This window comes from Myxocyprinus asiaticus, chromosome 3, assembly GCF_019703515.2.
Source record: "Myxocyprinus asiaticus isolate MX2 ecotype Aquarium Trade chromosome 3, UBuf_Myxa_2, whole genome shotgun sequence".
In the NCBI taxonomy this organism is placed as follows: Eukaryota; Metazoa; Chordata; class Actinopteri; order Cypriniformes; family Catostomidae; genus Myxocyprinus; species Myxocyprinus asiaticus.
This window is the reverse complement of record NC_059346.1, coordinates 17,506,329-17,529,739: the sequence shown is the minus strand read 5'-3', so window position 1 is coordinate 17,529,739 and position 23,411 is coordinate 17,506,329. Positions and strand designations below refer to the sequence as shown.

At 37.8% G+C, this 23,411-nt stretch overlaps 2 protein-coding genes across 3 annotated transcripts in view; both read left to right on the top strand.

Annotated features, from left to right (window-relative positions):
• Positions 1-7,752, top strand: part of LOC127429199 (connector enhancer of kinase suppressor of ras 2-like) — a 79,447-nt gene extending 71,695 nt beyond the window's left edge. The window contains exons 19-23 of the mRNA XM_051678077.1: positions 2-73; positions 162-232; positions 357-439; positions 634-1,335; positions 7,367-7,752. Coding sequence (XP_051534037.1) covers positions 2-73; positions 162-232; positions 357-439; positions 634-1,335; positions 7,367-7,588 — 1,150 coding nt within the window. The 3' untranslated portion in view covers positions 7,589-7,752. The remainder of the gene's footprint in view (position 1; positions 74-161; positions 233-356; positions 440-633; positions 1,336-7,366) is intronic.
• Positions 7,753-13,831: 6,079 nt separating this feature from the next.
• On the top strand, positions 13,832-23,333 carry apool (apolipoprotein O-like). 2 transcript variants are annotated; one of them, XR_007895247.1, is made up of 10 exons: positions 13,832-13,868; positions 15,566-15,676; positions 16,152-16,271; positions 19,519-19,573; positions 19,663-19,761; positions 20,011-20,102; positions 20,226-20,324; positions 20,453-21,380; positions 21,738-21,896; positions 22,385-23,333. XR_007895247.1 is itself a non-coding variant. In XM_051678169.1 (9 exons), exons 1-9 carry the CDS (start codon positions 13,857-13,859, stop codon positions 22,471-22,473), a joined length of 1,605 nt encoding a protein of 534 aa, XP_051534129.1. In that variant the 5' UTR covers positions 13,832-13,856; the 3' UTR covers positions 22,474-23,333. The 2 variants fall into 2 exon arrangements, 1 of the variants encoding a protein (XP_051534129.1); XM_051678169.1 differs by lacking the exon at positions 21,738-21,896.
• The last annotated feature ends 78 nt before the right edge of the window (positions 23,334-23,411 follow it).

Genomic DNA, 23,411 nt, shown 5'->3' with positions numbered 1-23,411 from the left:
GTGCCTTCAAAGCATGTCATCCCAAAATTAAGAGTTTCTTTTTTGCTACCGATCATTTAGAGGAGATGAACCGGTAAGTGGTTTCAGAGACCTTTACTACTCCATCCCCACACCCTACCCCACCCTTCCATTTCCTCTGATGTCTACATTTCCTGTTTCAGGTGGATGAATCGTTTAGGCTTGGCTGCCATTGGCTACACACCTGATGATCCAGTACCACGTCCCGATGAAGGTGAAATCACATTTTGTGATGATATCACAAGCCCATAGTGCTATGCTGTCACTGACTATAGTTTCGTACATCATTCCATGAATGAAAAGTCTAGTCTGTTAACTCTGATGTACACTCGATTTAGATTACTGGAGTGAAAGTGACCAGGATGAGGTGGACGGGTCTATGACACTTAAACAGGAAGCCACGTACCACCACAACCCCTCAGTGAGTACAAACACATACGTACATACACACCCACTCAGATCTATGAGCACATACACCTATAGTCAGGTAAGAACACTCTTCTATGTCAGAAACATATTCTACAATAACGTGCTGTTTTTTACCATCATCATGGACCTCTAGCTCTCTCACTGACAGTAGACATTGATAATGATCAGTCATTCTGTTGTCCTCAGGCAACTTCGACTAGTCCATTTCCTGATCGTCATTTCTCCAGCGGATCCACATTTTCACATTCCTCTGCAGAGGAGAGCCATTCTTCTTGCCGATCCTCCCATCGAGAGCGTCGCTCATGGCAGGACCTGATTGAAACCCCACTGACTAGCACTGGCCTACACTACCTGCAGACGGCGGAAGTAGAGGAGCCTGCTCTGCTGTCCCCAGACCAGCATCGGCAAGCAACACTCCCTGCCCAACGCCGCCGTCCTCTGGAATGCGACGGGCCTTTTCCATTGACTGACAGTGAGGAGTCCCGCTCCTGCCATCACACCCACAAACAGCGCAGCCAGAGCCTTCCTCGCCACCGCGAGGCACACGGTGGTCACTCACACCACAGCGCTCGCTCACATGCACATGTGCACACACATGGCACTCTGAGGCCAAGAACTCATCTCCACGAGGAAGAGGAGGAAGAGGAGGAGGAAAAAGAGGTGCGGAAATCCAGCAGCAGGAGGCCTGAGACTGAAGAGAAAGTGGCTGATGGCACGGATGGTCTGCAGGAGTTGTACCGAACACTGGAGCAGGCCAGCCTCTCCGCTTTCGGCCAGCAAAGACCGTCCACCAAACAAGAATTCAGACGCTCCTTCATCAAACGCAGTAATGACCCCACTACAAATGAACGACTGCACTGCATACGGGTTCTCCGCTCCACACTGAAGGTATGCAAACACAGAAAGCAACACAGGTCTAGAGAATTAATCTAGAGGTCTTCTATAAACAGATCTACAGGATATTAACCTATAAAACAAAAATAATAGGGATTAGAGCTGGGAAAAAATATAATTTTTCAGACTAAACACGATCTTCAATATCAATATCGATTCTTAAAACCGCAAGATTGTTTTTTTAATATGCAAAGATAAGCACTGAGATCCTATAACTGTGTGTTGATACTGTGCTATACATCACGATGGCGCCGTGGATGGCCGCCTCGGTGTGGAGCGCTTCTATTGTTTTGTTGTTTTTGTTTGTTTGTCCTGTGTTTAGTAATGTTTTTCCAGTCAGTTTTACCAGAGACAAACTGCTGAATATTCAACAGCATATACCAGTCAATCTTTTCCTGGATTTTGAATATTCAGACGTTTTGTTTGAAATTTTAGTCGGAGGCGTGGCTGTGTTGTTTAAACACGCTATGAGACGCAGGCGAGGGAGACAAGCAGGCGTGCTGGTCAAGCTCCATTGGCGGGGCTTTTGAACAACGCTGCCGAGCATTCATCTTGCGAATCTCCGCTCTCTCCCTAACAAAACAGAAGAACTACATCTCCTCACCCACACAAACAAGGACTTTTCAACCTTTGTTGCCTTGTGCTTCACAGAAACCTGGCTGAGTGAAGCCATTCTGGACAGCGCGTTACATCTGATGGGCTTTTAGCTGTTCAGAGCGGATGCCATTGCAGAGTTAACGGGGAAAACGAGAGGTGGTGGAACATGCTTTTACATCAATGAAAGTTGGTGTACAGATGTAACAACATTAAAGAAGATGTGCTGTCCTAATTTGGAAGCACTCTTTATTAACTGTAAGCCTTTCTACTCGCCGTGGGAGTTTTCCTCGTTTATTCTGGTGAGTGTGTATATCGCGCCAAAAGCATGTTTGAATGCGGCGCTGCAACAGCTGGCTGATCAAATCACAGACACAGAACAACAATACCCAGACTCAGTTATTATTATTCTTGGGGAATTTAACAAAGCAAACCTCACACGTGAACTGCCCAAATACAAACAGCACATTACATGCCCAAACGGAGACAGAAATATACTGGATCACTGCTACACAACAATAAAGGATGCAAATTGCTCTGTCCCTAGAGCAGCTTTGGGACTCTCTGATCACTGTCTGGTTCATCTTCTTCCAACCTACAGACAGAAATGAAAATCTGCTAAGCCTGTATTAAGGACTATAAAGGGATGGACCAACGAAGCAGAGCTGGAACTACAAGCCTGCTTTGACTGCACTGATTGGAGTGTTTTGAGGCTGCAGCCACAGACCTGGATGAGCTCACAAAACCTGTTACATCATATATCAGTTTCTGTCAGGATATGTGCATTCCTACTAGGAATTATTTAACATTTAACAACGACAAACCATGGTTTACAGCGGAACTCAGGCAGCTTCGTCAGGCCAAAGAGGATGCTTACAGAGTTGGGTATAAAGTCTTGTACAATCAGGCCAGGAACACACTGAATAAGGGAATCAGAGTGGCTAAAAGAAGATACTCTGAGAAGCTGAAAAACAAGTTTTCAGCTAACGACCCTGCATCAGTGTGGAGTGGCATGAAACAACTTACGAATTACAGGACTCCTACCCCCAACCCTGTAGGGAACCAACAACTGGATGACGACCTGAATGTGTTCTATTGCAGATTTGCAAGTGGTCATGAAGTCATTTGAGAGACTGGTGTTGGCCCACCTGAAGGACATCACTGGACCCTTTCTAGATCCCCTTCAATTTGCTTATCGAGCAAACAGGTCTGTGGATGATGCAGTAAACATGGGATTGCATCATATCCTGCAACATCTGGACAGACCAGGGACATATGCAAGGATCCTTTTTGTGGACTTCAGTTCGGCATTCAACACCATCATCCCAGCTATTCTCCGGACTAAATTACACCAACTCTCTGTTCCCACGTCTATCTATCAGTGGATTACCAGCTTTCTGACAGACAGGCAGCAGCTTGTGAGACAGGGGAAATTCACTTCCAGCACCTGTACAATAAGCACTGGTGCCCCCCAGGGATGTGTGCTCTCCCCACTACTCTTCTCCCTCTACACCAACGACTGCATCGCCAAGGACCCTTCTGTCAAGCTCCTGAAGTTTGCAGACGACACCACTGTCATCAGCCTCATCCGAGATGACGATGAGTCTGCATACAGAAGGGAGGTTAAACAGCTGGCTGTCTGGTGCAGTCAAAACAACCTGGAGCTGAACACGCTCAAAACAGTGGAGATGATAGTGGACTTTAGGAGGAACACCCCAACACTGTCCCCCCTCACCATTCTAAACAGCACTGTAGCAGCAGTGGAGTCATTCAGGTTCCTGGGCACTACCATCTCACAGGACCTGAAGTGGGAGACCCACATTGACTCCATTGCGAAAAAGGTCCAGCAGAGGTTGTACTTCCTTCGCCAGTTGAAGAAGTTCAACCTGCCACAGGCGCTGCTGATACAGTTCTACTCAGCGGTCATTGAGTCTGTCCTCTGCACTTCAATAACTGTTCAGCTACGAAATCAGACACCAGAAGACTACAAAGGACAGTTCAGACTGCTGAGAGGATTACTGGTTGCCCCCTGCCCCCCCTTCAAGAACTATACACTTCCAGAGTGAGGAAAAAGGCTGGAAAAATCACTCTGGACCCCACTCACCATGCCCACTACCTTTTGGAACTGTTGCCTTCTGGCCGACGCTTCAGAGCTCTGAGCACCAGAACCGTCAGGCACAGGAACAGATTTTTCCCTCAAGCTATCCATCTCATGAACAGTTAAAGCTGCCCCTTTGAGCAATAATTAATGTGCAATACACAGCTTAGTCTTTTTATATTATCCAACACATCCTACCTCTTCTGCCATTACATTCCCTTGCACTGTACATAACCGATTTGTATTTACATTTGCACTACGTATGTGTATGTGTGTGTGTGTATGTATGTATATGTATGTATATATATTCATATATGTGTATATGTATGTATGTGTGTGTGTGTGTGTGTGTGTGTGTGTATATGTATGTATGTGTTTGTGTGTGTATATATATATATATATATATATATATATATATATATATATATATATATGTATGTATGTATATATGTATATATTGTCTATTGTGTATTCTATATATACATTTTTCTTTTCAATATTTATCTATTTTTTATTCAATTTTAATTATTTTTTAAAAGTCTTGTTGCTGTTTTTATATTGTTGTGTACTGGAAGCTCCTGTCACCAAGACAAATTCCTTGTATGTGTAAGCATACTTGGCAATAAAGCTCATTCTGATTCTGATAGTAAAAGTTTGGTTTGACTTGTTTAGTTTAATGCATGTCCAAAGACAAGATCTATGCAATCCATTTGTCATGTATGATAAAATAAAATTGTATTAATTATATTAATAGATGGAGACAAATTCACCACGTAAAAACTGCAAACAAATAAATACAATAAAAGTAAAAAGTAAACAGAAAGAAATGATGCCAGAAATATTATACATTTTGATAATACTAGAGTACAATACTTGATAAAACTTAAAATAAATAACCAGAGTGTATTGTTCTGCTGTATTTTAGTGGAACATGAATTTTATTGATCTTATCTCATGTACAAGTAACTTTTTTTATTAATTTTTTTATTTTATTGGTGACTGCATAAGACACTGTCAGCTTTTAGGCCAGCTGGCAGGGCCTCAGGAACAATCTGAAAAGTAGGAGGGACACATTATAAACCATATCAGTTTAAATCATGAATATGAATAAGTTTACATACTGTAATTTTCACTATTAGAGCTAATTGATTTGCTGAAAGGCATGTCAGTGCCAACCAGTGCTGGGTAGATTACTTCTGAATTGTAATCTGGTGCTGATTACAAATTACATGACTAAAATTGTAGTCAGTAATGTAATCTTTTGGATTACATTTTAAAGTAATCTTATCTGATTTTTTTAGATTAATTTTGGATTACGTCTGACCTAATTCTTGTTTATTTGATATCGCATGTTTGAGTAGGATAAGCTTGTTCCATTTTGACATTGTTGCTTAAATGTATTAAAGAAAACTTACCTAATGGATCAAAATATGAGAATTTGTATGTGTTTGTGTGTTTTCTTTTTCTGAGTAAAATAAAAAAAGAACATTAACATCACATTCAATTTAATAATGATTTCAATAATAATTTATTGCCATGCCAGCAAAGTTGTCTGGAATTTTTCGTGGTGAGCTTACAACAATAATAACATACATCACACATACAGCAACAAGAGCAACAAAGATATCACAGTAGTGCCTATAAGAATTAGCTGGTACCACTGAGTACAGCACAAAAACAGAGATCCACAATACCAAGTGTACTAAGTGTAGGGTGCAAAAGTTCAGGTACTCGAAGAGTTAAGAATCTGAACAATCTTACAATATGTACTATTTAAGAGACATGTGGTCTTGGATTTAATTGCCCTAAGATGCCTTCCTAATGGCAGGTATGTTAAGAAATGATTGGCAGGATATGTGGGATCATTCAAGATTTTCACGCCTTTACCCTTCATGCGTGACACATAAATGTCATTTATGTCTGTAAGATTACATTCCACAATTTTAGAGGCAGATTGTACTAATGGCTCTAATGTGTTTCCTCTGCTGAACTGTGGAGTTGCCAAACCACACTGTAACTGAGAAAGTTAGTGCGCTTTCAGTCACTGCCCTATAGAAGTGGAGCAAACCATCCTTTGATAATCCAAACTTTTTAAGATGCTTTAGAAAGAAAAGCCTTTGATGTGCTTTTTTAATAATCTCAGTTAAATTATCATCCCATTTCAGAAATGCTGAAATAGTAGTCCCGAGAAACTTGAAACTAGACACCCTTTCGATTTCTAGACCACTGATGGTTAACGGCAGGAGAACATTCTGTTGCCATCGGAAGTCAAACACCATTTCCTTCATTTTTAAAACATTTAGCACAAGATTATTAGCACCGCACCACTCAATCAGGGAAGACACCTCACTCCTATAAGCAGATTCATTGTTATCTGTAATCAAGCCAATCATTGTTGGATCATCCGCAAACGTAAAGATTTTTACAGAATCACAATGTGAAATACAATAATTTGTGAACATAGAATAGAGTAAAGGTGACAATACACAGCCTTGCGGGGCACCCATGATTATAGATGGGGTTTCTGAAAAGTTCTTATTTATTTTCACCACTTTCACAGAATCCAGTGGGCAAGAGACTGATGAACCCCCAATTTCCTTAACTTCTCAAATACTCAGAAAACTTCTCTTTATGTAGATTTTTGAAGCCAAGTTTGTATTGTTTTTGTATTGTTGTACACTGGAAGCTCCTGTCACCAAGACAAATTCCTTGTATGTGTAAGTATACTTGGCAATAAAGCTGATTCTGATTCTGATTCTGAAAAGCAAATCGCTGAAATAAAACTAACTTTACTGCACTAATGCAACAAAATCGGCATTTATGTGTGGACTGCATTTCATCTTGAGTGTATTTTTGGCTGGTGGCTAGTATCAGGTCTGTGTGTGCTATTCCAGATTTAAATTCAGATTTCAAGATTTACAGAATGTACAGTATATCAGCTGTAAATTGATTTAGAATTTAAAAGAAAAATAAGAAAAATAAAAGGGAACAATAAATTATGAACAAGTTACTGCCTTTATTTGATTATGATTGTATTTATGATAATAAACTACCTTTAATATGATTCCACGTACTTTCAAATGTAATTTAATATAATTACAAGTACTTAATTTTTGTAATCTGATTACATAATCCATATTACATGTAATCTGTTACTACCCAGCACTGGCGGCAACCATAGTAAGATTGCTACTTGCAGCTTGCAATTTAAAATGCTTCAACCAATCAGATGCTGTCTTGCATTTTTGTACAAAAAATAATAATAATAATAATTAAGGATCTAGAGTTATAGTTTCAGGCTCTCTTCCATGTTCTTCTCTCCTTCAACCACAGGCAAAGGAGGGCGACTTGGCGATTATCAGTCAGGTGCTAGATGACCCTTGTTTGACCTCACGGAAGTTCCGCGAATGGAAGCAACGTAACCACGAGCTCTTCCTGGATATCTGTGAGTTTAGCTCCGCCCCTCTGGAACCGCCCAGTGATTCCAATGAGCTTTCACCTCTCTCACCAACGCTGATGATGCACACTCACTCTTTCATAGAAACGCATGTGTGAAACACACTGTCATGCACACATAGAACTAAAAATCACATGCTAATATACAGACATAACGATTTACAAATAACTTGAATTGTGCGTTTGAAACTCACATATACATATTAACATTGACACACACATACACCATATGAAAAACACTGTGGACCTAGACTGTCCTCACCTTTCCTCGATGGGGGACCTGATACTGCCCTCCTCCTGACCATGAGGGACATCAGATTGAACCAATACACTGTAAGACAAATCTCAAAGAGCTGACCCAGCCTTGAAAACTCAGACCGCAGGCACGTCACTGTCCTGAGGTCATTTGTGCTGACCTGACACTGATAGATTACTCATAAACTGCTCCTCAGACACTCCATGGAAGTGTCACAGCTGAGAGAGAAAAGTGTTATCTGCACATACTGCATATGGCTCATCGCAAACTCTGTACAATATGTTTCATCACGGGCACAGTCTGGAAAGGATGGAAGAAAGGCCCCCTGAGGTGCCCTACTGCATGCCTGGAGAATCATAATTTCAGATTAAATGAACAAAAAGAACAAAATAGGACGGTAAATAAAAATCTCTTATTTTTGTCTCTGATTGGAGTAAAGAAAATCTTTTTTTATATCTTCTGAAGATTTTGTTAATTCCTTTATTGGATTTTTTTGTTTGGTTTGGTTTTGTTTGGTTTCCTTCCCTTGGAATGCTGCAGGAAGAGCACTCATGTAGCCATGGGCAACAGGCTTCACTCTGTTACCAAGCAACACCGCCCTACTGTGTTAATCTATACAACTATCAAAGCAAGCAAGAGTGTTGGAAAGTGAGTGTGTATGCGTGTGTGTGTGTACTTGTAAGTATGTGTGTATTATGGGAAATGGGAATATGGTAAAAGATTAACTCCTGGCAGGTAGTAATGTGTTTAATTTGGCTTCATTAGAATATTTATATTATAGCTAAACTCATGCATGGTTTTAAAAAATATATAAATATATGCTATCAGGCCAGAGAACAGTCTGTATATAAGAACATATTATTTGCATAGCTGCATCCTCTGTTTAAAACTGTGAATTGTACTCGTGAATGCAATCTTTTGACTCTGCAAACGCAGATCCTTTCTACTCTCTATTTTTTTCTACAAAAAAGACAACAAAAGATGAAACGCTTTGCTTCTCTGATGTTATGACTGTTTTTGCTTGTTTCCGGGTCTTTGCTGGTCATTACCTCTGAGCTATGGGCTACATTCAGGTTGATATTTTCTGTTTTCTGATGTATGCATACCTTAGACAGACTCCATAAGCCAAAAACTAGAGTTTTGTAATGCTGTTCACAATTCTAGTGGTCAGTGGCCTAGGAATCCAGAACTGGATAAAGCAAATGGCCGAGAATTTGAGATTTTCCAATTAAAGGGGTCATGAAATGCAATTTTAAAAATCATTTTATCATCTTCCCTGAGGTCCACTGATAATGTTATACATGTTTTATTTATTTTTTTGCACCAAAACTGTCATAATTTAGTAATATATGATCATTTTCCGCACTGTCTCTGGCCCTCAATCTGAAATGGATTGTTTTGGCCTCAGCGCCTCCTTAAAATTTCATAATAAACACCCACTGTTATGATTGGTAACATTGTGCAGCCCCTCAACTACAGCCAAATTTGAAACTCAATCGGAGTTAAACAAGCTCCACAACATTATAAAATTAAATTTCATTTACACATAATGCACATTCAACACATTGCATCTGAATATATTCAACTGTTCATCTCAAGCACAACTGTTAACACTCAGCACCATAAACTATCAAACAGGCATGACATTTGAAATATTCATGAATGAAATGGATTACTTACGTTTTTAATTATGTTTAAGGGTTTTTGTAACTGCCCCATTCTTCAATAAAAGTTCCTTTGCAAAGCTTGAATCATATTATGACTGGTTCACAAGCAATCCATGCTGACATAAGCAAAAAAAAAAAAAAAAAAAGCATACACATAGTCCAAAACATGGTGAAATGATGCACACACATAGGCACACATCACCGTAAACACATCGTAACGGTCAAAGACGTCCATCTAGTTCATGTTTACATACACCAACAATTAAAAATAGCGCAGATGTGTGGAAGAATGCATCCATGACATGTTTGTGCTCAAAATAGCAAGAGGCAGAGCAGCTAAATGAAACAGAATGGCTTCTCTTCAAAGTTGTAACTTGACACTGCCTCCTTTAAAAGTGTCGAGATACATGACAATGTTCAAAGACGTCTGTCTAGTGCATGTATATATACAAAAATAATTCAAAATAGTCCAGATGGGTCCACTTTGGTGTTCAGGAATTAGCCACTCTGTTTACGATACGAACTGAACGCCAGTGGCCGGGGCTAAGGGTGCGATGACGCATGTTGTGGGATGTGTAAATACAAATGAGCAATGTCTCGTGACGTCACAAAGACACAGATTTCAAAACAAGATGTTTCAGCAGGGTTTTTTTTAGATAAAGGAGGAAGTTTTAAGTTTTGAAATTAAGAGTATGTTTTTATTGTACAGTTACCTCTTATATGTCTAAATATCAAGGAAAATGTTATCCATTTCATGACCCCATTAAAATGAAAAATCAGTTGGTTAATTTCCGGCTGTGGAGTGGAAAACGTCCCCTTGCTCAATGTTGTGTGTGTGTGTGTGTTGTTATTTGTCCCCATTAAAATGTCATTACATCACTGAGCCTTGCATATGTGCTTAATTTACAGTTATGTTTGATTGTCACTTTTTAGAATCATGTGGGATGTATTTGAATTGAATAGAATGTAATAATTCAATGAATTGTTAATTGTATATCTCATTTGAAAAGTCAGACACACACACTCACTACCCACACAAAATGGTTTTATGTCCTTGGTTGATGCTTTCTTACCAAAGTGACTTTCAGAAATGCATCTACTCACTAAAGTTTTGATTATTATTTTTATGTAGACTGTTACACTTTAACGTGTTGGCTCTGTACATTCATTTCATGGTGTGTGTGTGAGTCTATGTGTGCATGTTGTATGTGTGAGTGTTATCCAGGCCATCAGGGTTTCACTGTGGTTTTAAGGGCATGTCCCCTCTCTCCCCCACACGGCTATGCTGTATAAGGTGTAAGTTGCACTGCAACATTGAGACGGAACATATTGCTCTTTTTTCAAGGTTCTCTTTCAAAAATTCCCCTTCTGTATATTAAAACACCAGGAAGAGCCTGATATTTATTCACAGTATTATTCAAAGCTAACCCTCTTTGCTTTCAGAAGTATAAATACATATATAAATATATATAATACAGATTGTAAAATGTTAAACTAATAAACTAAGTTCTCTGCACTCTGAATTTGTGTGTTGTGTGATGTTTTCAATAACACCATCTTAAAGGGGGACAATAATGAAAAATCGATCGAAATAAAAGAGTTCAATGTCCTATGTAAACATACTTTAGTTTCAGAACTGACAACTTTCTCCTCCATCCAAAAAAAGACAGACTATTGAATTTAAGGTAAAAAAAAATAGGCTCACTGTGAACTTCCACAATTTTCAGACGTCAAACAGATACCATACAGTAACACATGAGTGCCCACAATTACACATCAGTGATGCAAAGGGTACAATGGGGCTAAAGACACAGGGCTAAAAATGTGCTTTTTTCTGGTCACAAAGTGTATATTTCTTTTTATTAATTAATGATGGAGCAACATGATTTGTGTAAAAAAAATATATATAATAACGGAAGGTTGTTGTGATTAAAATTCTGGTGGTAAAAAAGGTGGCAAGGGGGCCCCCATGAGGGTTAATGTGATATTGTGTTAGGGACAATAGTTATAGGGCAAAATTTGTCAACTTAGGCAAATACTTTTGAGACAGCAGGTTGCTTTTCGGAGTAACAGATAAGGATAATGCTTATTCAAAAGAACCACTTCAGAAAAGGGTGCGCAATTTAATGTTAGTTTCAAATATATTTGCCATTTTATAACATCTCGAGTATATATAAATGATTTATTCTCCATTGTGACTGGATCAGTCAATATGAGCCCACTTTGAATGTTTTTCATAACAAGTCTATTCTTCCCACATACAAAAACAAGGGGGACTTTAGACCCTGCAACAGGGGGGCTTTATACCCCAAATACTATCCTTTCACTTATTGGACAACTATTAAAAAACGGAATCACCTTGAACAAAACTGAAAAGGACAAATAAGTATTTTGCCTCAAAATAAAGGTGATATTTTCATGGATTTTCATTAGCAACATAAATTTGCAAGATTTAAAAAAATATTAAATATTACATAAAATTATCTCAAAATCAGACTTTAGACACTGCACGAAAAGATCTCATGGATCAGGAATATTTTGCAGTGTATAGTGACAAACAGGTGTTAAGGAAAGTACTGTGGTAGTTTTTGTTGCTATTTAGAGTTTTGGGGGACATAAAATCAAATGTGCCTTTTCCCCAGGGGGGCCTTTAGCCCCGTAGTACCCTATTCTGTGTTAATAAATTGAGTCTGCCCAGTCACCGTGAAGTAATGTGGAGGTAATATTTGGTTAACACCAAAACAAAATATTTTTCCAGTGGGCATATAACTAGTTAATCTCAGAAAGTTAGCCTCCGCTGCTGTTTCTGGCTCCTCAGTATTAAAATCTGCTGATATTTATTTTTAACAAGGTCCCTGTCCAACTTTAGCTGTTTGTGTGGCACATTTCAGTGTAGATTATTTTCTTAACCTGTCACAGTGTATTGCAGGATTTGCAAAGATGCTGTTTCCAAAGGATAGGGTCATGCCAACTATACTGAACCTGACAGCAAACCCATAACCCATGATGAGTAGGCTTGGCATCGTTTCTCATTTCACATGCAAAGAGGGTACTCACATACAAGTCCTAAAGATACAGCAGCAAAAAACAGTCTGTTTTATTCTAAGGGTCAGAGAGAGAAAGAGTGAGAGAATGGTCTTGTAAAACTAAATTACACCTGGACCTATAACAAATTGAAAAAGGCCATGTTATGCAATGACCTCTTTAGTGTGAAATTTCTACACCACTAGGATTACCAAAAGGAACTGCATAAATAACTAGATTTTAGCATATTTTTCCGAAGAAAATGACAGTGGCGCAATGGTAATTATTGTTGGTATTTTTCCCCAACACCTCTACCGAAAAGACCAGGATTGCTAGTCACCAGCTTATGTTGTGTTTTGGGAGCTGGTCACCCAGCATGTAATGGCTTTTAAACAAGCTTAACTAGTATCATAAGAAAGATCATGAAAAGATCTTTGCCAACTGTTGAAAAGCATGGCTATGCTGGTCCACCAGCTAGACCAGTTCCTAACCAGCATAAACCAGCCTAGACCAGCATGGGAATTACATGCTGGTTAAGCTGGTCTTTTTAGCAGGGACTCTTACCACCCTTTTTTACCCCGCTCCTCCATCACCATGTCAGACAACTCAAGCAAACAGCAAAGTGTTTTTTTGTTTTTGTTTTATTTTTTTTTAAATAGAAAAGTTTTCAATCGAAAAAAATTTACATAATTTACCTTTAAAGAACCCAAATAGCCCAAAAGGCAGGTTTTCACATCCATCCAACCAATGGTCTGAAAATTATGGAAGCCCATTTCCGCCACATAAAAAATAAATAATAATAATAATAATAATAATAATAATAATAAAACAAATTGTCTTTGGTAAATCATAATGAGATACAAAGTCATAGTTTTATGATAAAAAGTCATAATTGTGAGATAAAAAAAATTATTATTTTGAAATAAAAGGTACAAATTATGAGATACAAAGTAATTATTTTAAGAAAAAAGCCATAATTATGATGCTAAGTCATGTTAAATCAAATCAAAAAATTTTTTTTTTTTTTTTTTTTTAGATAAAAAGTCATGTTGAAATAAAAAGTAAAAATGATAAAATACACATCCTTATTTTGGGAAACTTTGTATCTCATAATTTTGATTTAACAAAGCACGAGTTTTTTTCTTTGTGGCGGAAATGGGCTTCCATAGGGAAAATGCGAGAAGATAGTGTTTTTTTTTTTTTTATCATGTTCTCACGCAAATGAAATTTCTTATCTGCCAGAATAGTTGAATGTCACTGTTTTAATACAGTCTCATAATATAATATAATATAATATAATATAATATAATATAAGAGAACCCAATCAAAAATATTCTCTCGCGTTTCTAAGGGCTTTTCTTAGTGAGAGTAGTGAGACTCCTCCTGCTTTCCGTAGTTAGAGTAAAGGGGGCGGGACGGCATGGCGGCCAAGGTGAGTTACACTTCAGCCCGAGTCCAACTGATCTTGTGCGTTTTATATAATAATGTGTGCATTTCTCTGCTGCAGAGGTATGGCAGATTAAACAAGTGTCGTTTCGCTTGAGTTGCATGATGCAGCTGTTAATCAGAGCATAAACACGCTGTATGTAAAACAAGAGCAGGGGAACATGCTGTTCCTAAACTCTCTCTTACGCACAGACCCACTTGTAATCTCTCTCTCTCCACACACTTGCAGTGTCCTGAAACATAATGAGCTGCTCACCCAGACAGCACCAAGCGCGCCCTATCTATAGTTAGGCAGCTCATTATGTTTTGACACATTCATTCAGCCCTCTCACTTTCTATTACTCAAAAGTACCAGGGACGCCAGTGTCTTGTGTCTTAATTGTATTCACACGTGTGCGCACACGGATGGTTTTCTGTAGCATAATAACTTGGTTGAATTGGATTGGGATCCTTACACGGGCTCAACTGCCTTCAGTTCATTAAACTAATACAGCTAATGTGCTTAAGGGAAGATAAAAGAGCTGGAATCACAAAACTAGAGAACGAAAACAAAACACTCATCTGAAGCAAAGCTGACAGTTGGTTGTTTTATAAGCAGGTTCACTTATTAAATGAATATAAAGATTAAAATGCAATGAAGCATTCAAAAGTCTAACACGTTTTCTTTGGACTATGGATAACCATGTAAAACTAATTATTAAGTATGGTCATGTCAATTTACCATGAGACCATCACTACTGCAACAGTCCTTCTTAAGAGTACTAACTAACTAGCTAGTAGCAAAGTTAAAACTCCCCTTTAAAATTAATGGCATGATCAATACAAGTTAAGCTCAATCGACAGCATTTGTGGCATAATGTTGATTAGATTACCACAAAAATAGTTTTGACTATTTGGAATAAACGTCAACCTATGCAGGCCGAATTTCTTTGATATTTTTAAACCACATGATTAAAAAATATTCTTTTATAAGCCACATGAAACCAAATATTATCACAAGGTAAGGTCTAAATGATAATAATTAAAAAACAACTGTATGAATGATTTAATTTTAATTACAGATCTGCTTCTCAGTCAAAACCAAGCAGGATCAAATCTGTATTAAAGCGTCATATCTAACAATAATTCAGTAAAGACTTGTAATACTAGAAATGTTTTACCTCTAATATTTTCCTTTGTATCTGGATTAAGGTGTGTGTATATGTAGTAATTATATATAGTTCTTATAAAGGTCATCAGCATGTCATGGAAGGTTACATCAACAACGTGCAGTATGGCAAAGAAATGTGTGATGCAGCAGTTTCCTTCAGGATCAAATCACACGCTTATCATGTTCTACTAAAAAGAAAGTAGACACATTTTTTATGGGCAACAGGAAGTGATGTAAATCCAGACAATTACTGTAATAAACCCTTTGATCTTAGGTTTCAGGAAAAAATAATTGGAATGAAATTAACTGGTCACTAGGATTTAAAAATAAAGTTTTCACTCCAGAACGACTGAAAGGGACTTTGTTCCCATTTTTGGTTACGTTCTGCTAAAAAAATAAAATCGTTTTCGGTTTTTGTTTTCGTTCCTTGGACCATGTTTAGTCTCTGCTTGTATTCAGACTGGAACAGTCCTTGAAGTCAAACTGTTTTGTATAAATGAACTGATGAAATATGTTTTGTGTTTTATCCTCAGATTCTTAAGTATGCAGCAGTTCCTGCTGCTGGTGCTGTTGTGGGTTTGGGCTCCATCAAAATTTATACCATGAGTGAAAACAACAGCGAGGAGCTTATCTCACCAAGAGAGGTAAGACACAGGCTCTGTTTGCAATGGTATACTACCATACCACTAGTGTTATTTCGGCAGTTTGCAAATTTTCTGTATGCATTGAAAATCTGATGACATAACACTTATAAGACAGGGCACTCTGTGTGAAATACTGTATCCCAGAATACAATGTACTCGACTTTCCATTTCCAGTGTGATTATTTGATCAGTCTGCCAAGAGAGACATTAGTCATAGTCATATATGACAACAATGTAGCATACTACTGTTTGAAATGCATACCATTGCATTATGCGTACTGTTTCTCACAATAGTTTTTAAAATAGTAAGCAGTGTACTAGTATTAAATTCTAGAACAAAGCCATCTTTTCATTCTACTGTTTTACACTCTGGACTGCATTTCGCTTATATTAAGTGCAAGTCTACACTTTACACAATTTGATTGTTTGTGAAGTTAACATTATCACAACTTCTCTCTCTTCTCTCTCTCTCCAGTTGTCTATCTACTCCCCAGATCGTCCTGCTGTGCAGTTCATGAAAGAGCAACCTGGTCTCCTGCAGACGGGGCTAGGGGTTGTGAGGGTGGGCCTGCAGCCGTATGTCAGAGCTGTGCAGGTCTGTTATATATGCTGATACAATCTGTGTATCTTTATTCATTTCGTACTCAATTAGGAATTCAAAATCGGAAAAACAAAAAAATGACATTTCTTTATTCATTTACAAAACCAATATTAAAAAACAAATAATGACTTGTTTTTTCATAATTTCGATTTAATGCACAAGTTAAAAATAGGAAATTGGACAAATAGCCACGGGACACTGCATTTTGATTATTTGATTTCACTATATGGCTTGAATATTTGATTCACATATGGGCCTATGGGTGGACCTGAAACGCCCCTTTCTTCTGATTGGTCAACCTGCACAGTCGTCTTCCTCAATGCTGTGAGACAGAATAAAAGTTCTCTGCTGTTTAATTGTTCAGATGAATTCATCTGTTAATATTCAATTCTTTACCATTTATTCTCCAAAACTCACCACGTTTATTGCACAGTGCCTACACATAACTGTAAAATGTTCACTGAATGCAGACAGGGTTTCGTCTTCATGCAATTCAGCATTAGGACAATCCTTGCCACGTGAAACAATTGATAAGAGCGACACACACACATATTATTAAGATTTTTATTAAGATTAATCCCTCGCTCTGTACGCCAAATGTCTTCTCACAGTTATCCTTCCTGTTTTATTGATTTATAAGTGGTACCATGCAGTGCAGCTGATCAGTTGGGCACTGGTGGTCCACACTGCACTTGAGAATCGGCTGGCATTCGCAGTTAGGATGACCAGACATCACTTTAAAACTGGGGACAGTCCCTATTTTACAAGTCATGTACCGCATCACGGTGGACTTGCAGTCAGATACCTTTTGTCCTAATACTGTAATTAGTCTAAGGCAGCTATAGTTTGATTGCTTTAAGCGTTTTAAATTGACATCTGTGTTTCGTGCATTTTTTAAATGAGAAATCATCAAAAGTATTGAAAGAATCAGTTTATTTTCATTTTTACATATTGTAGTGCAAGGAACAAAGCAAGATGCGGTTCAGGGAATATACAGACTTAACGTAGGGTGCATCCAAGACAGATGAGCATTCATGCCAGTGAATTATAACAGCTACAACAGTAAATAGCAAATGATAAATTATTTTAATAATAATAATAACAAATACATTGGAAGATATTGCATTTAATATTTAATATTTAATATAAGACCATAAGTATTTACATGGCAGTGAAGAGTACTAATTTCAAGCTCAGATCATTCCAACATCCAAGTTTTTGAATGGGAATATGGGTGGCCTTTACCTACCTGGATCGTATACGCGGCAATTTTGTGTGCCTTTTATTATCGGACAAATGTGAAGGCTATGTGTAAATGCTGAATTTAAATTCACTGGTCGAGTTTTTGAGAGACGAGCATTCATGAACTTCCTTTAGCATAATTTCCATGATGATAAAGTCCCTCACACTTAAGAACTTTGAGCGGGGTAAAGGTTCGATATTTTTTGGATATTCGGTTTCTGGTACTCACACTCTGCCGGCAGCAAATTTGCAAAGATTTCGCACACATGGTTTGATGTTATGGTATATAAACATAAATGGTATATAATTATAATATACAGTCATAAAACACTGCACTCAGAACTCAGTTGGTGTGGCTGCAGAATTATGACTGAAAATACTTTCATTGCTTAGCCTACTTAAGGAACCGTCTGAAAATTCCACTCAGTATTAAACACAGGCGGTGTCCAATCACTCATTCAGTTGACGTGCAAGTTAAACATAAAACATTAAAAGTACACTTTTACATTCCATATGTTGTACAGTAGTAGGTTGCCAGTTAATAGACTGAGCTACTACAAGTGAGATTTTTACAGTAAGTCCAATAATATGAATACAGTATTAGACTATTTAAAATAATTCTCCAAAATGTTATTTCACATTCCAAAGGTTGTAGTAAGTTCCCAGTGGATAGACTGATTTACAACAGGTGAGATTATTACAGTAAATCCAATAATAAGAGTACAGTATTAGATTATTCTAGGATAAACTTCATAAAAATTCCTGAAAATGTTATTTTCACATTCCAAAGTTTATAGTAACTTCCTAGTGGATAGACTGACTAACTGTAAAAAATGTCACCTGTAGTAAGTCAGTCTATCTACTGAGAACTTACTACAACCTTTGGAATGTGAAAATAACATTTTGGTGAATTTGTTAATTCATTTTTAAAATAATCTAATACTAATATTATTGGACGTACTGTAAAAATTTCACCTGAAGTCAGTCAGTCTGCCCACTGGGAACTTACTTCAACCTTTGGAATGTGAAAATAATGTTTTCGTTAATTTTAGTGATTTTTTTTCTCCATAATATAAGTGAATACTGTACATTCATATGCACAGCAATCATTCTGGCGATCTACTACAACCTGTGATTTTTATTTTATTTTATTTTTTTGGTTTGTTTGTTTTATTTTTTTAAATAACAATGTTTTTTTTTTATGATAGAACATGCAAGTCAGTAGTCAAATAAATGACTGCACTAATGCCAGTGACGTTTTAGTTGGAGTTTTCAGACGGTCCCTTTACACACCATAGGTGAATATCCAAGGAATATCAAACCTAAAATTAACTTTACCTTGCAGTTAAATGTAAGCCTATGTCTTTACAATGTAGGCATATGGTTCAATAGTCTTATGAATGTATGGTTTTCGTCATTTCATTTAAAACCATGCCTTTTCAAACCTGAACAATGTCAAAGACAGCAGGTTTATGTTTAGGGCTGTCTGATAAAACTGGCTATTTGATGAGAAAGATAGCTCAGCTGCAATAAACATGGCGAGTTTTGGAGAATAAATGGTAAAGAATTGAATATTAACTGAGATGAAATCATCTGAACAATTAAACAGCAGAGAACTTTTATTCTGTCTTACAGCATTGAGGAAGACGACGGTGCAGGTTGACCAGTCAGAAGAAAGGGGCATTTCAGGTCCACCCATATGTGCGAATCAAATATTCAAGCCATATATTAGCGAAATCAAATAATCAAAAAGTGTCCCATTAAAGCATTAAATCAAAATTATGAAAAACAAGTCATTATTTGTTTTTTAATATTGGTTTTGTAAACGAATAAAGAAATAAGTTGTCGATTCTGAATTCCTAATTGAATATGAAATTAACAAATGATACACGGATTTGATACAAACTCTGTTTCTCTGTGATAATGAATTGGAAGTGTGAGTTTATGAAAGATGAACTATTATTATTGTCTGTTATGATATTTGTGTCTCTTTTTACAGAGCGGTTTCACTTCTGTCAAAGTTGGAGTTATATCTGTTTACCAGGCAGGGGAAGGTGAGTATGATACATGTTCAGAAGTATTGGAGAGAGAGAAAACTACTGTAAGCATGACATATTTAACTCTTGACTTTCTTTGTTATTAGACACATACCACTTTCTTCGAGATCCACCGCCTGGCTTCCTGCCTAGAGTGAGTGTCATCGCTGTGTCTGGATTGGGTGGCCTCATTCTGGCACGCAAGGGTAAGCTGAGCATCTTAACCTCCTGAGACCCCCGCTTGACTGCTTAAATTATGAATATTAATTTATAAATCAAATTATGTGTTGCATATATCGAAGTCAAAATACAACATCCATGCATGTGGACACAGGGTTGCACGAGGTTAAAGGCTTTAAATAGATTAAACAGTGTGTTTAACATGCAACTCTGTACGTTTTACTGTTTAAAGTGATTTAAAAGAATCATCTGAATGAATGTGTGCTGTTGCCCAGGCTCTCGTTTAAAGAGGATTGTTGTACCTCTTGGTCTGGCTACCATTGGTACTGCAGTGTGTTACCCCACACAGACTGTTGGAGTCCTTAAGGTACTCTCTTTCACACAAATATACATTTATACAAAGGCTTAGTGTAAATTTCACACAAACCTAAGGACATTTTTTTCTCCCTCACAAAAATTCTATCACTTTTCTCCTTTCCCTGCCTAATAGATCACTGGGAAAAAGGTGTACACTATCAGTTCATCTATTGCCTCAGTGTTTAAATCTAAACCAAAGGAAGACATCATCATGCCTGCTGTTAGTGTGGAGGTAAACTATGTGCATTTGCTTGTTAAAGCTCATGTTATTTTGCCATTTTTGGCACACTCAAATTGCACACCCATTTTGAATGCTTTATAACCATAGCTATTAAGTCATCTTTCTTTCTTTCTTTACAGTCAGCTGTGCCTGAAACTAAAGCACTTCCTGAACTCATACCCGAGTCTGAGCTGGCACCTGCTGTTTTAATTGAGGAAGTTGCATCAATAGCGGAAGTTGCCCCAGCAGCTGCTTCTGCTCCAGTAGCTGATGTTGTGACAGAAGTTGCCTCAAATGAATCTGTCTCTGTGCCAGAAGTTGCAGAACTACCTTCTGTTGTTGTAGCATCTAAAATGGTCTCGCCCTCTGAACCTGAAACTACCCCAGATACAGAAATTGCCACTACAGATATTACCCCTGAACCTGCTCTTGAAACTGCCTCAGCAACAGAATCCACCCATGAGTCTGTTGTTAAACCGGACCCAAATGCAGATATAATCCTTGAACCTGCTCTTCAAACCGCCTCCGTTGCTGAAACCACCCCTGAGCAATTTGCTGAAACTACCCAAGCAGCAGAAATCACACCTGAATCTGCCCCCAAGTCTGTAGTAGAAGTTGCCCCAGCTGCAGTAACCACCTCTGAACCTCCTCTTCCAGAGCCTATAGTTGAAACTGCCCCCGAGGCAACACCTGATGACTATATTGTGGACAATGCTCCTCAATCTACCCATGAGCCAACAACTATTGCTGAAACTTTCCAAGAAGCTGATGTTAGTCCTGTTATGGAAGCTGCCCCTGCTAGTCCAGAACTTGAAGTCCCTGCACCCACAATTGAAGAAACATTACCCCCTACCCTAACTGAAGATCCTACCCCACCTACAGTAGATGAGGAACCTGCTTCCATCACCTTGCACCCTGTTGAAGAAGCCATTCTGCTTGAACCTCTCCCTTCTGTTGTCAACCAATCAACAGCTGAAGAGGTCCCAGTCCCTGTTCAAGAGGCCACACCCCCTTCCCCCACAGTTAAAGAACCTCCTGTAGAACAGACTATTGTTGAGTCAGCCAAAGGTGAGGAAACAAGAGTAGATAATTTCATGTGCACTTTAAAAAAAAAAACACTCCAATCAAGTCCTCCTGGAAAGTTCATATTTACAAGTTCGGAAGTCGTAATTACAAGATGATGTCAAGTGATTTTGTGCAGAATTAAATGCATAGGGCGATTTCATATCAATGTCACTAACAGACAAAACAGGAAGCTAAAACCAAAAAATGTTAAAGTGCTAAAACCGGTACTGTCTCTTTAACAAAACCGGCATTTCTGTAAAGAGCGTCTGTAAATGTGCGTATGTTAACGAGAGAGACTCAGATGGCTTTATCTCATCTGTGCCATGCATGATTAAAAATAAATATTTTGTTTTGTTTTAGTTTTTTTGATCAACAAATGACTGTAGAGAACAGAAAGGGTATTAAGAGACATTATGGTCGCGTGGATCTCGTCTTTGGACACGCATTACACGGAACAACTTTTACTCTCAACAGTGAAAGGATCTCGCCACTGAATACCACTAAGCTACACAATTACTGGTGAGTGAAATGTAAACATTTACCAGCCAGTTGCCAAATATATACATTTTAGTCACATAGCGGTTAATTTGGTTGCAAATGCGAGTGATTTCCTCTCATTGTAGTAGAGGGTTGCACATAGAGTAAAAGATCGATCTTGGTATTTAAGAATCAACATCGAGATTGTTCAAATGAAGATTGCAATGCATCAGAAAATCTATATATTTACCCACCTCTACAAACTGTAGTCTACATTCTCAATTATTACTACTTCTAAAACTTACTATGACAAATACCAGTTAGCTTCCGCCAAAATTCTTTAGTTAACAAGGTACCAACTCGTTAAGTCGGAGTTAAAAGAAAATCCTTTGTTTCACACTGGAAATAACATTGTATTGACTTTCATGTACACAGCTCTTTTAAATACCATCATTTTGACATGATCTGAAGCCAGCATAAGAACTTTGCCTTCTTTACTTACTAATATCCCCCCTCTTCTTCCATCCCAGTGAAAAAACGCTTTGTTCCGAACCCTGCTCTACTCGATCATGGCCAGGCTAATCCAGAGGATGCAGACATGTACAGCACACGCAGCTGAAAGATAAAGATGGAGGAAAGAGTTCACGGAAATGGGGGGGGGGAGCAGAATGTTATGACATTTTAAGGATGTGCCATGATTCCAGCACTGGTTGATTGTGATTCAGATGATCATGCTTTACCAATGATGCAGGGATGTGGAAGTTACTGTTATGTGATTCTTTTCTTTGTGACGTCTCAATCTTCAGAAGTTTCTTACCTCAACAGCAGGGATATCAAACACACAGGGTGATATTTGTGTTAACTCACTTTATTTACTTTGTGTTTAGTACCTCTTTCTCAGCATGACACTACGGAGGAATATTATAATCTGAGGAAACTCCAGGGTTATTTTAATAACTCTGTGGTCCCATAGTCTCCTCTCCAAGTTTATCATTCTGATCTTATTTCCTGTAGGAACAGAAAGCTTGTGCTAATTTTGTGCTGTGAAAAAAATATTACATTAGAAACTGGACCACACCAAAAACTTATTTTACATGAACAAAAACATTGGTAGTATGTATTTTCTAAAATACATTTTACTGGGGTAACACAATATTGACGCAATCTTTTAGTCAGACTGTGAATTTATTTAATAATTGAAAAAGTATTACTAATATGAATATAATAAAATAATCTTTGTAGTTATGTCTGTCAAAGAGTTCTAAAGCAATTACAAAAAGGTATACCATTAAAGTTTCAAAAAGTCAGACACAAGACTCCTTGATAAATGCTTTTCAGTTGTGGGATGTACTGACCAGCATAGTTTTGGACACAGTATATAAGTATTTCATTTTTTTATCTTACGAAACTTTATGGCCTATCACGCCTTTGTGCAATAGAGGAGCATCAGATGAAAAAAATAAACTGATTTAAACAATATTTCTGAGTAAAAGTTGACTTTTAATATTTCCCATACAAAACTTCCATAATTACTTTTTAAACAAATGTCTACACCCA

What these genes read in the sequence shown, in the direction of transcription:
- apool (XM_051678169.1), top strand. An exon ending in AGCTTATCTCACCAAGAGAG is followed by an intron (nt 15,677 to 16,151) that starts GTAAGACACAGG and finishes CTCTCTCTCCAG; the next exon opens with TTGTCTATCTACTCCCCAGA. An exon ending in CCTCATTCTGGCACGCAAGG is followed by an intron (nt 19,762 to 20,010) that starts GTAAGCTGAGCA and finishes GCTGTTGCCCAG; the next exon opens with GCTCTCGTTTAAAGAGGATT.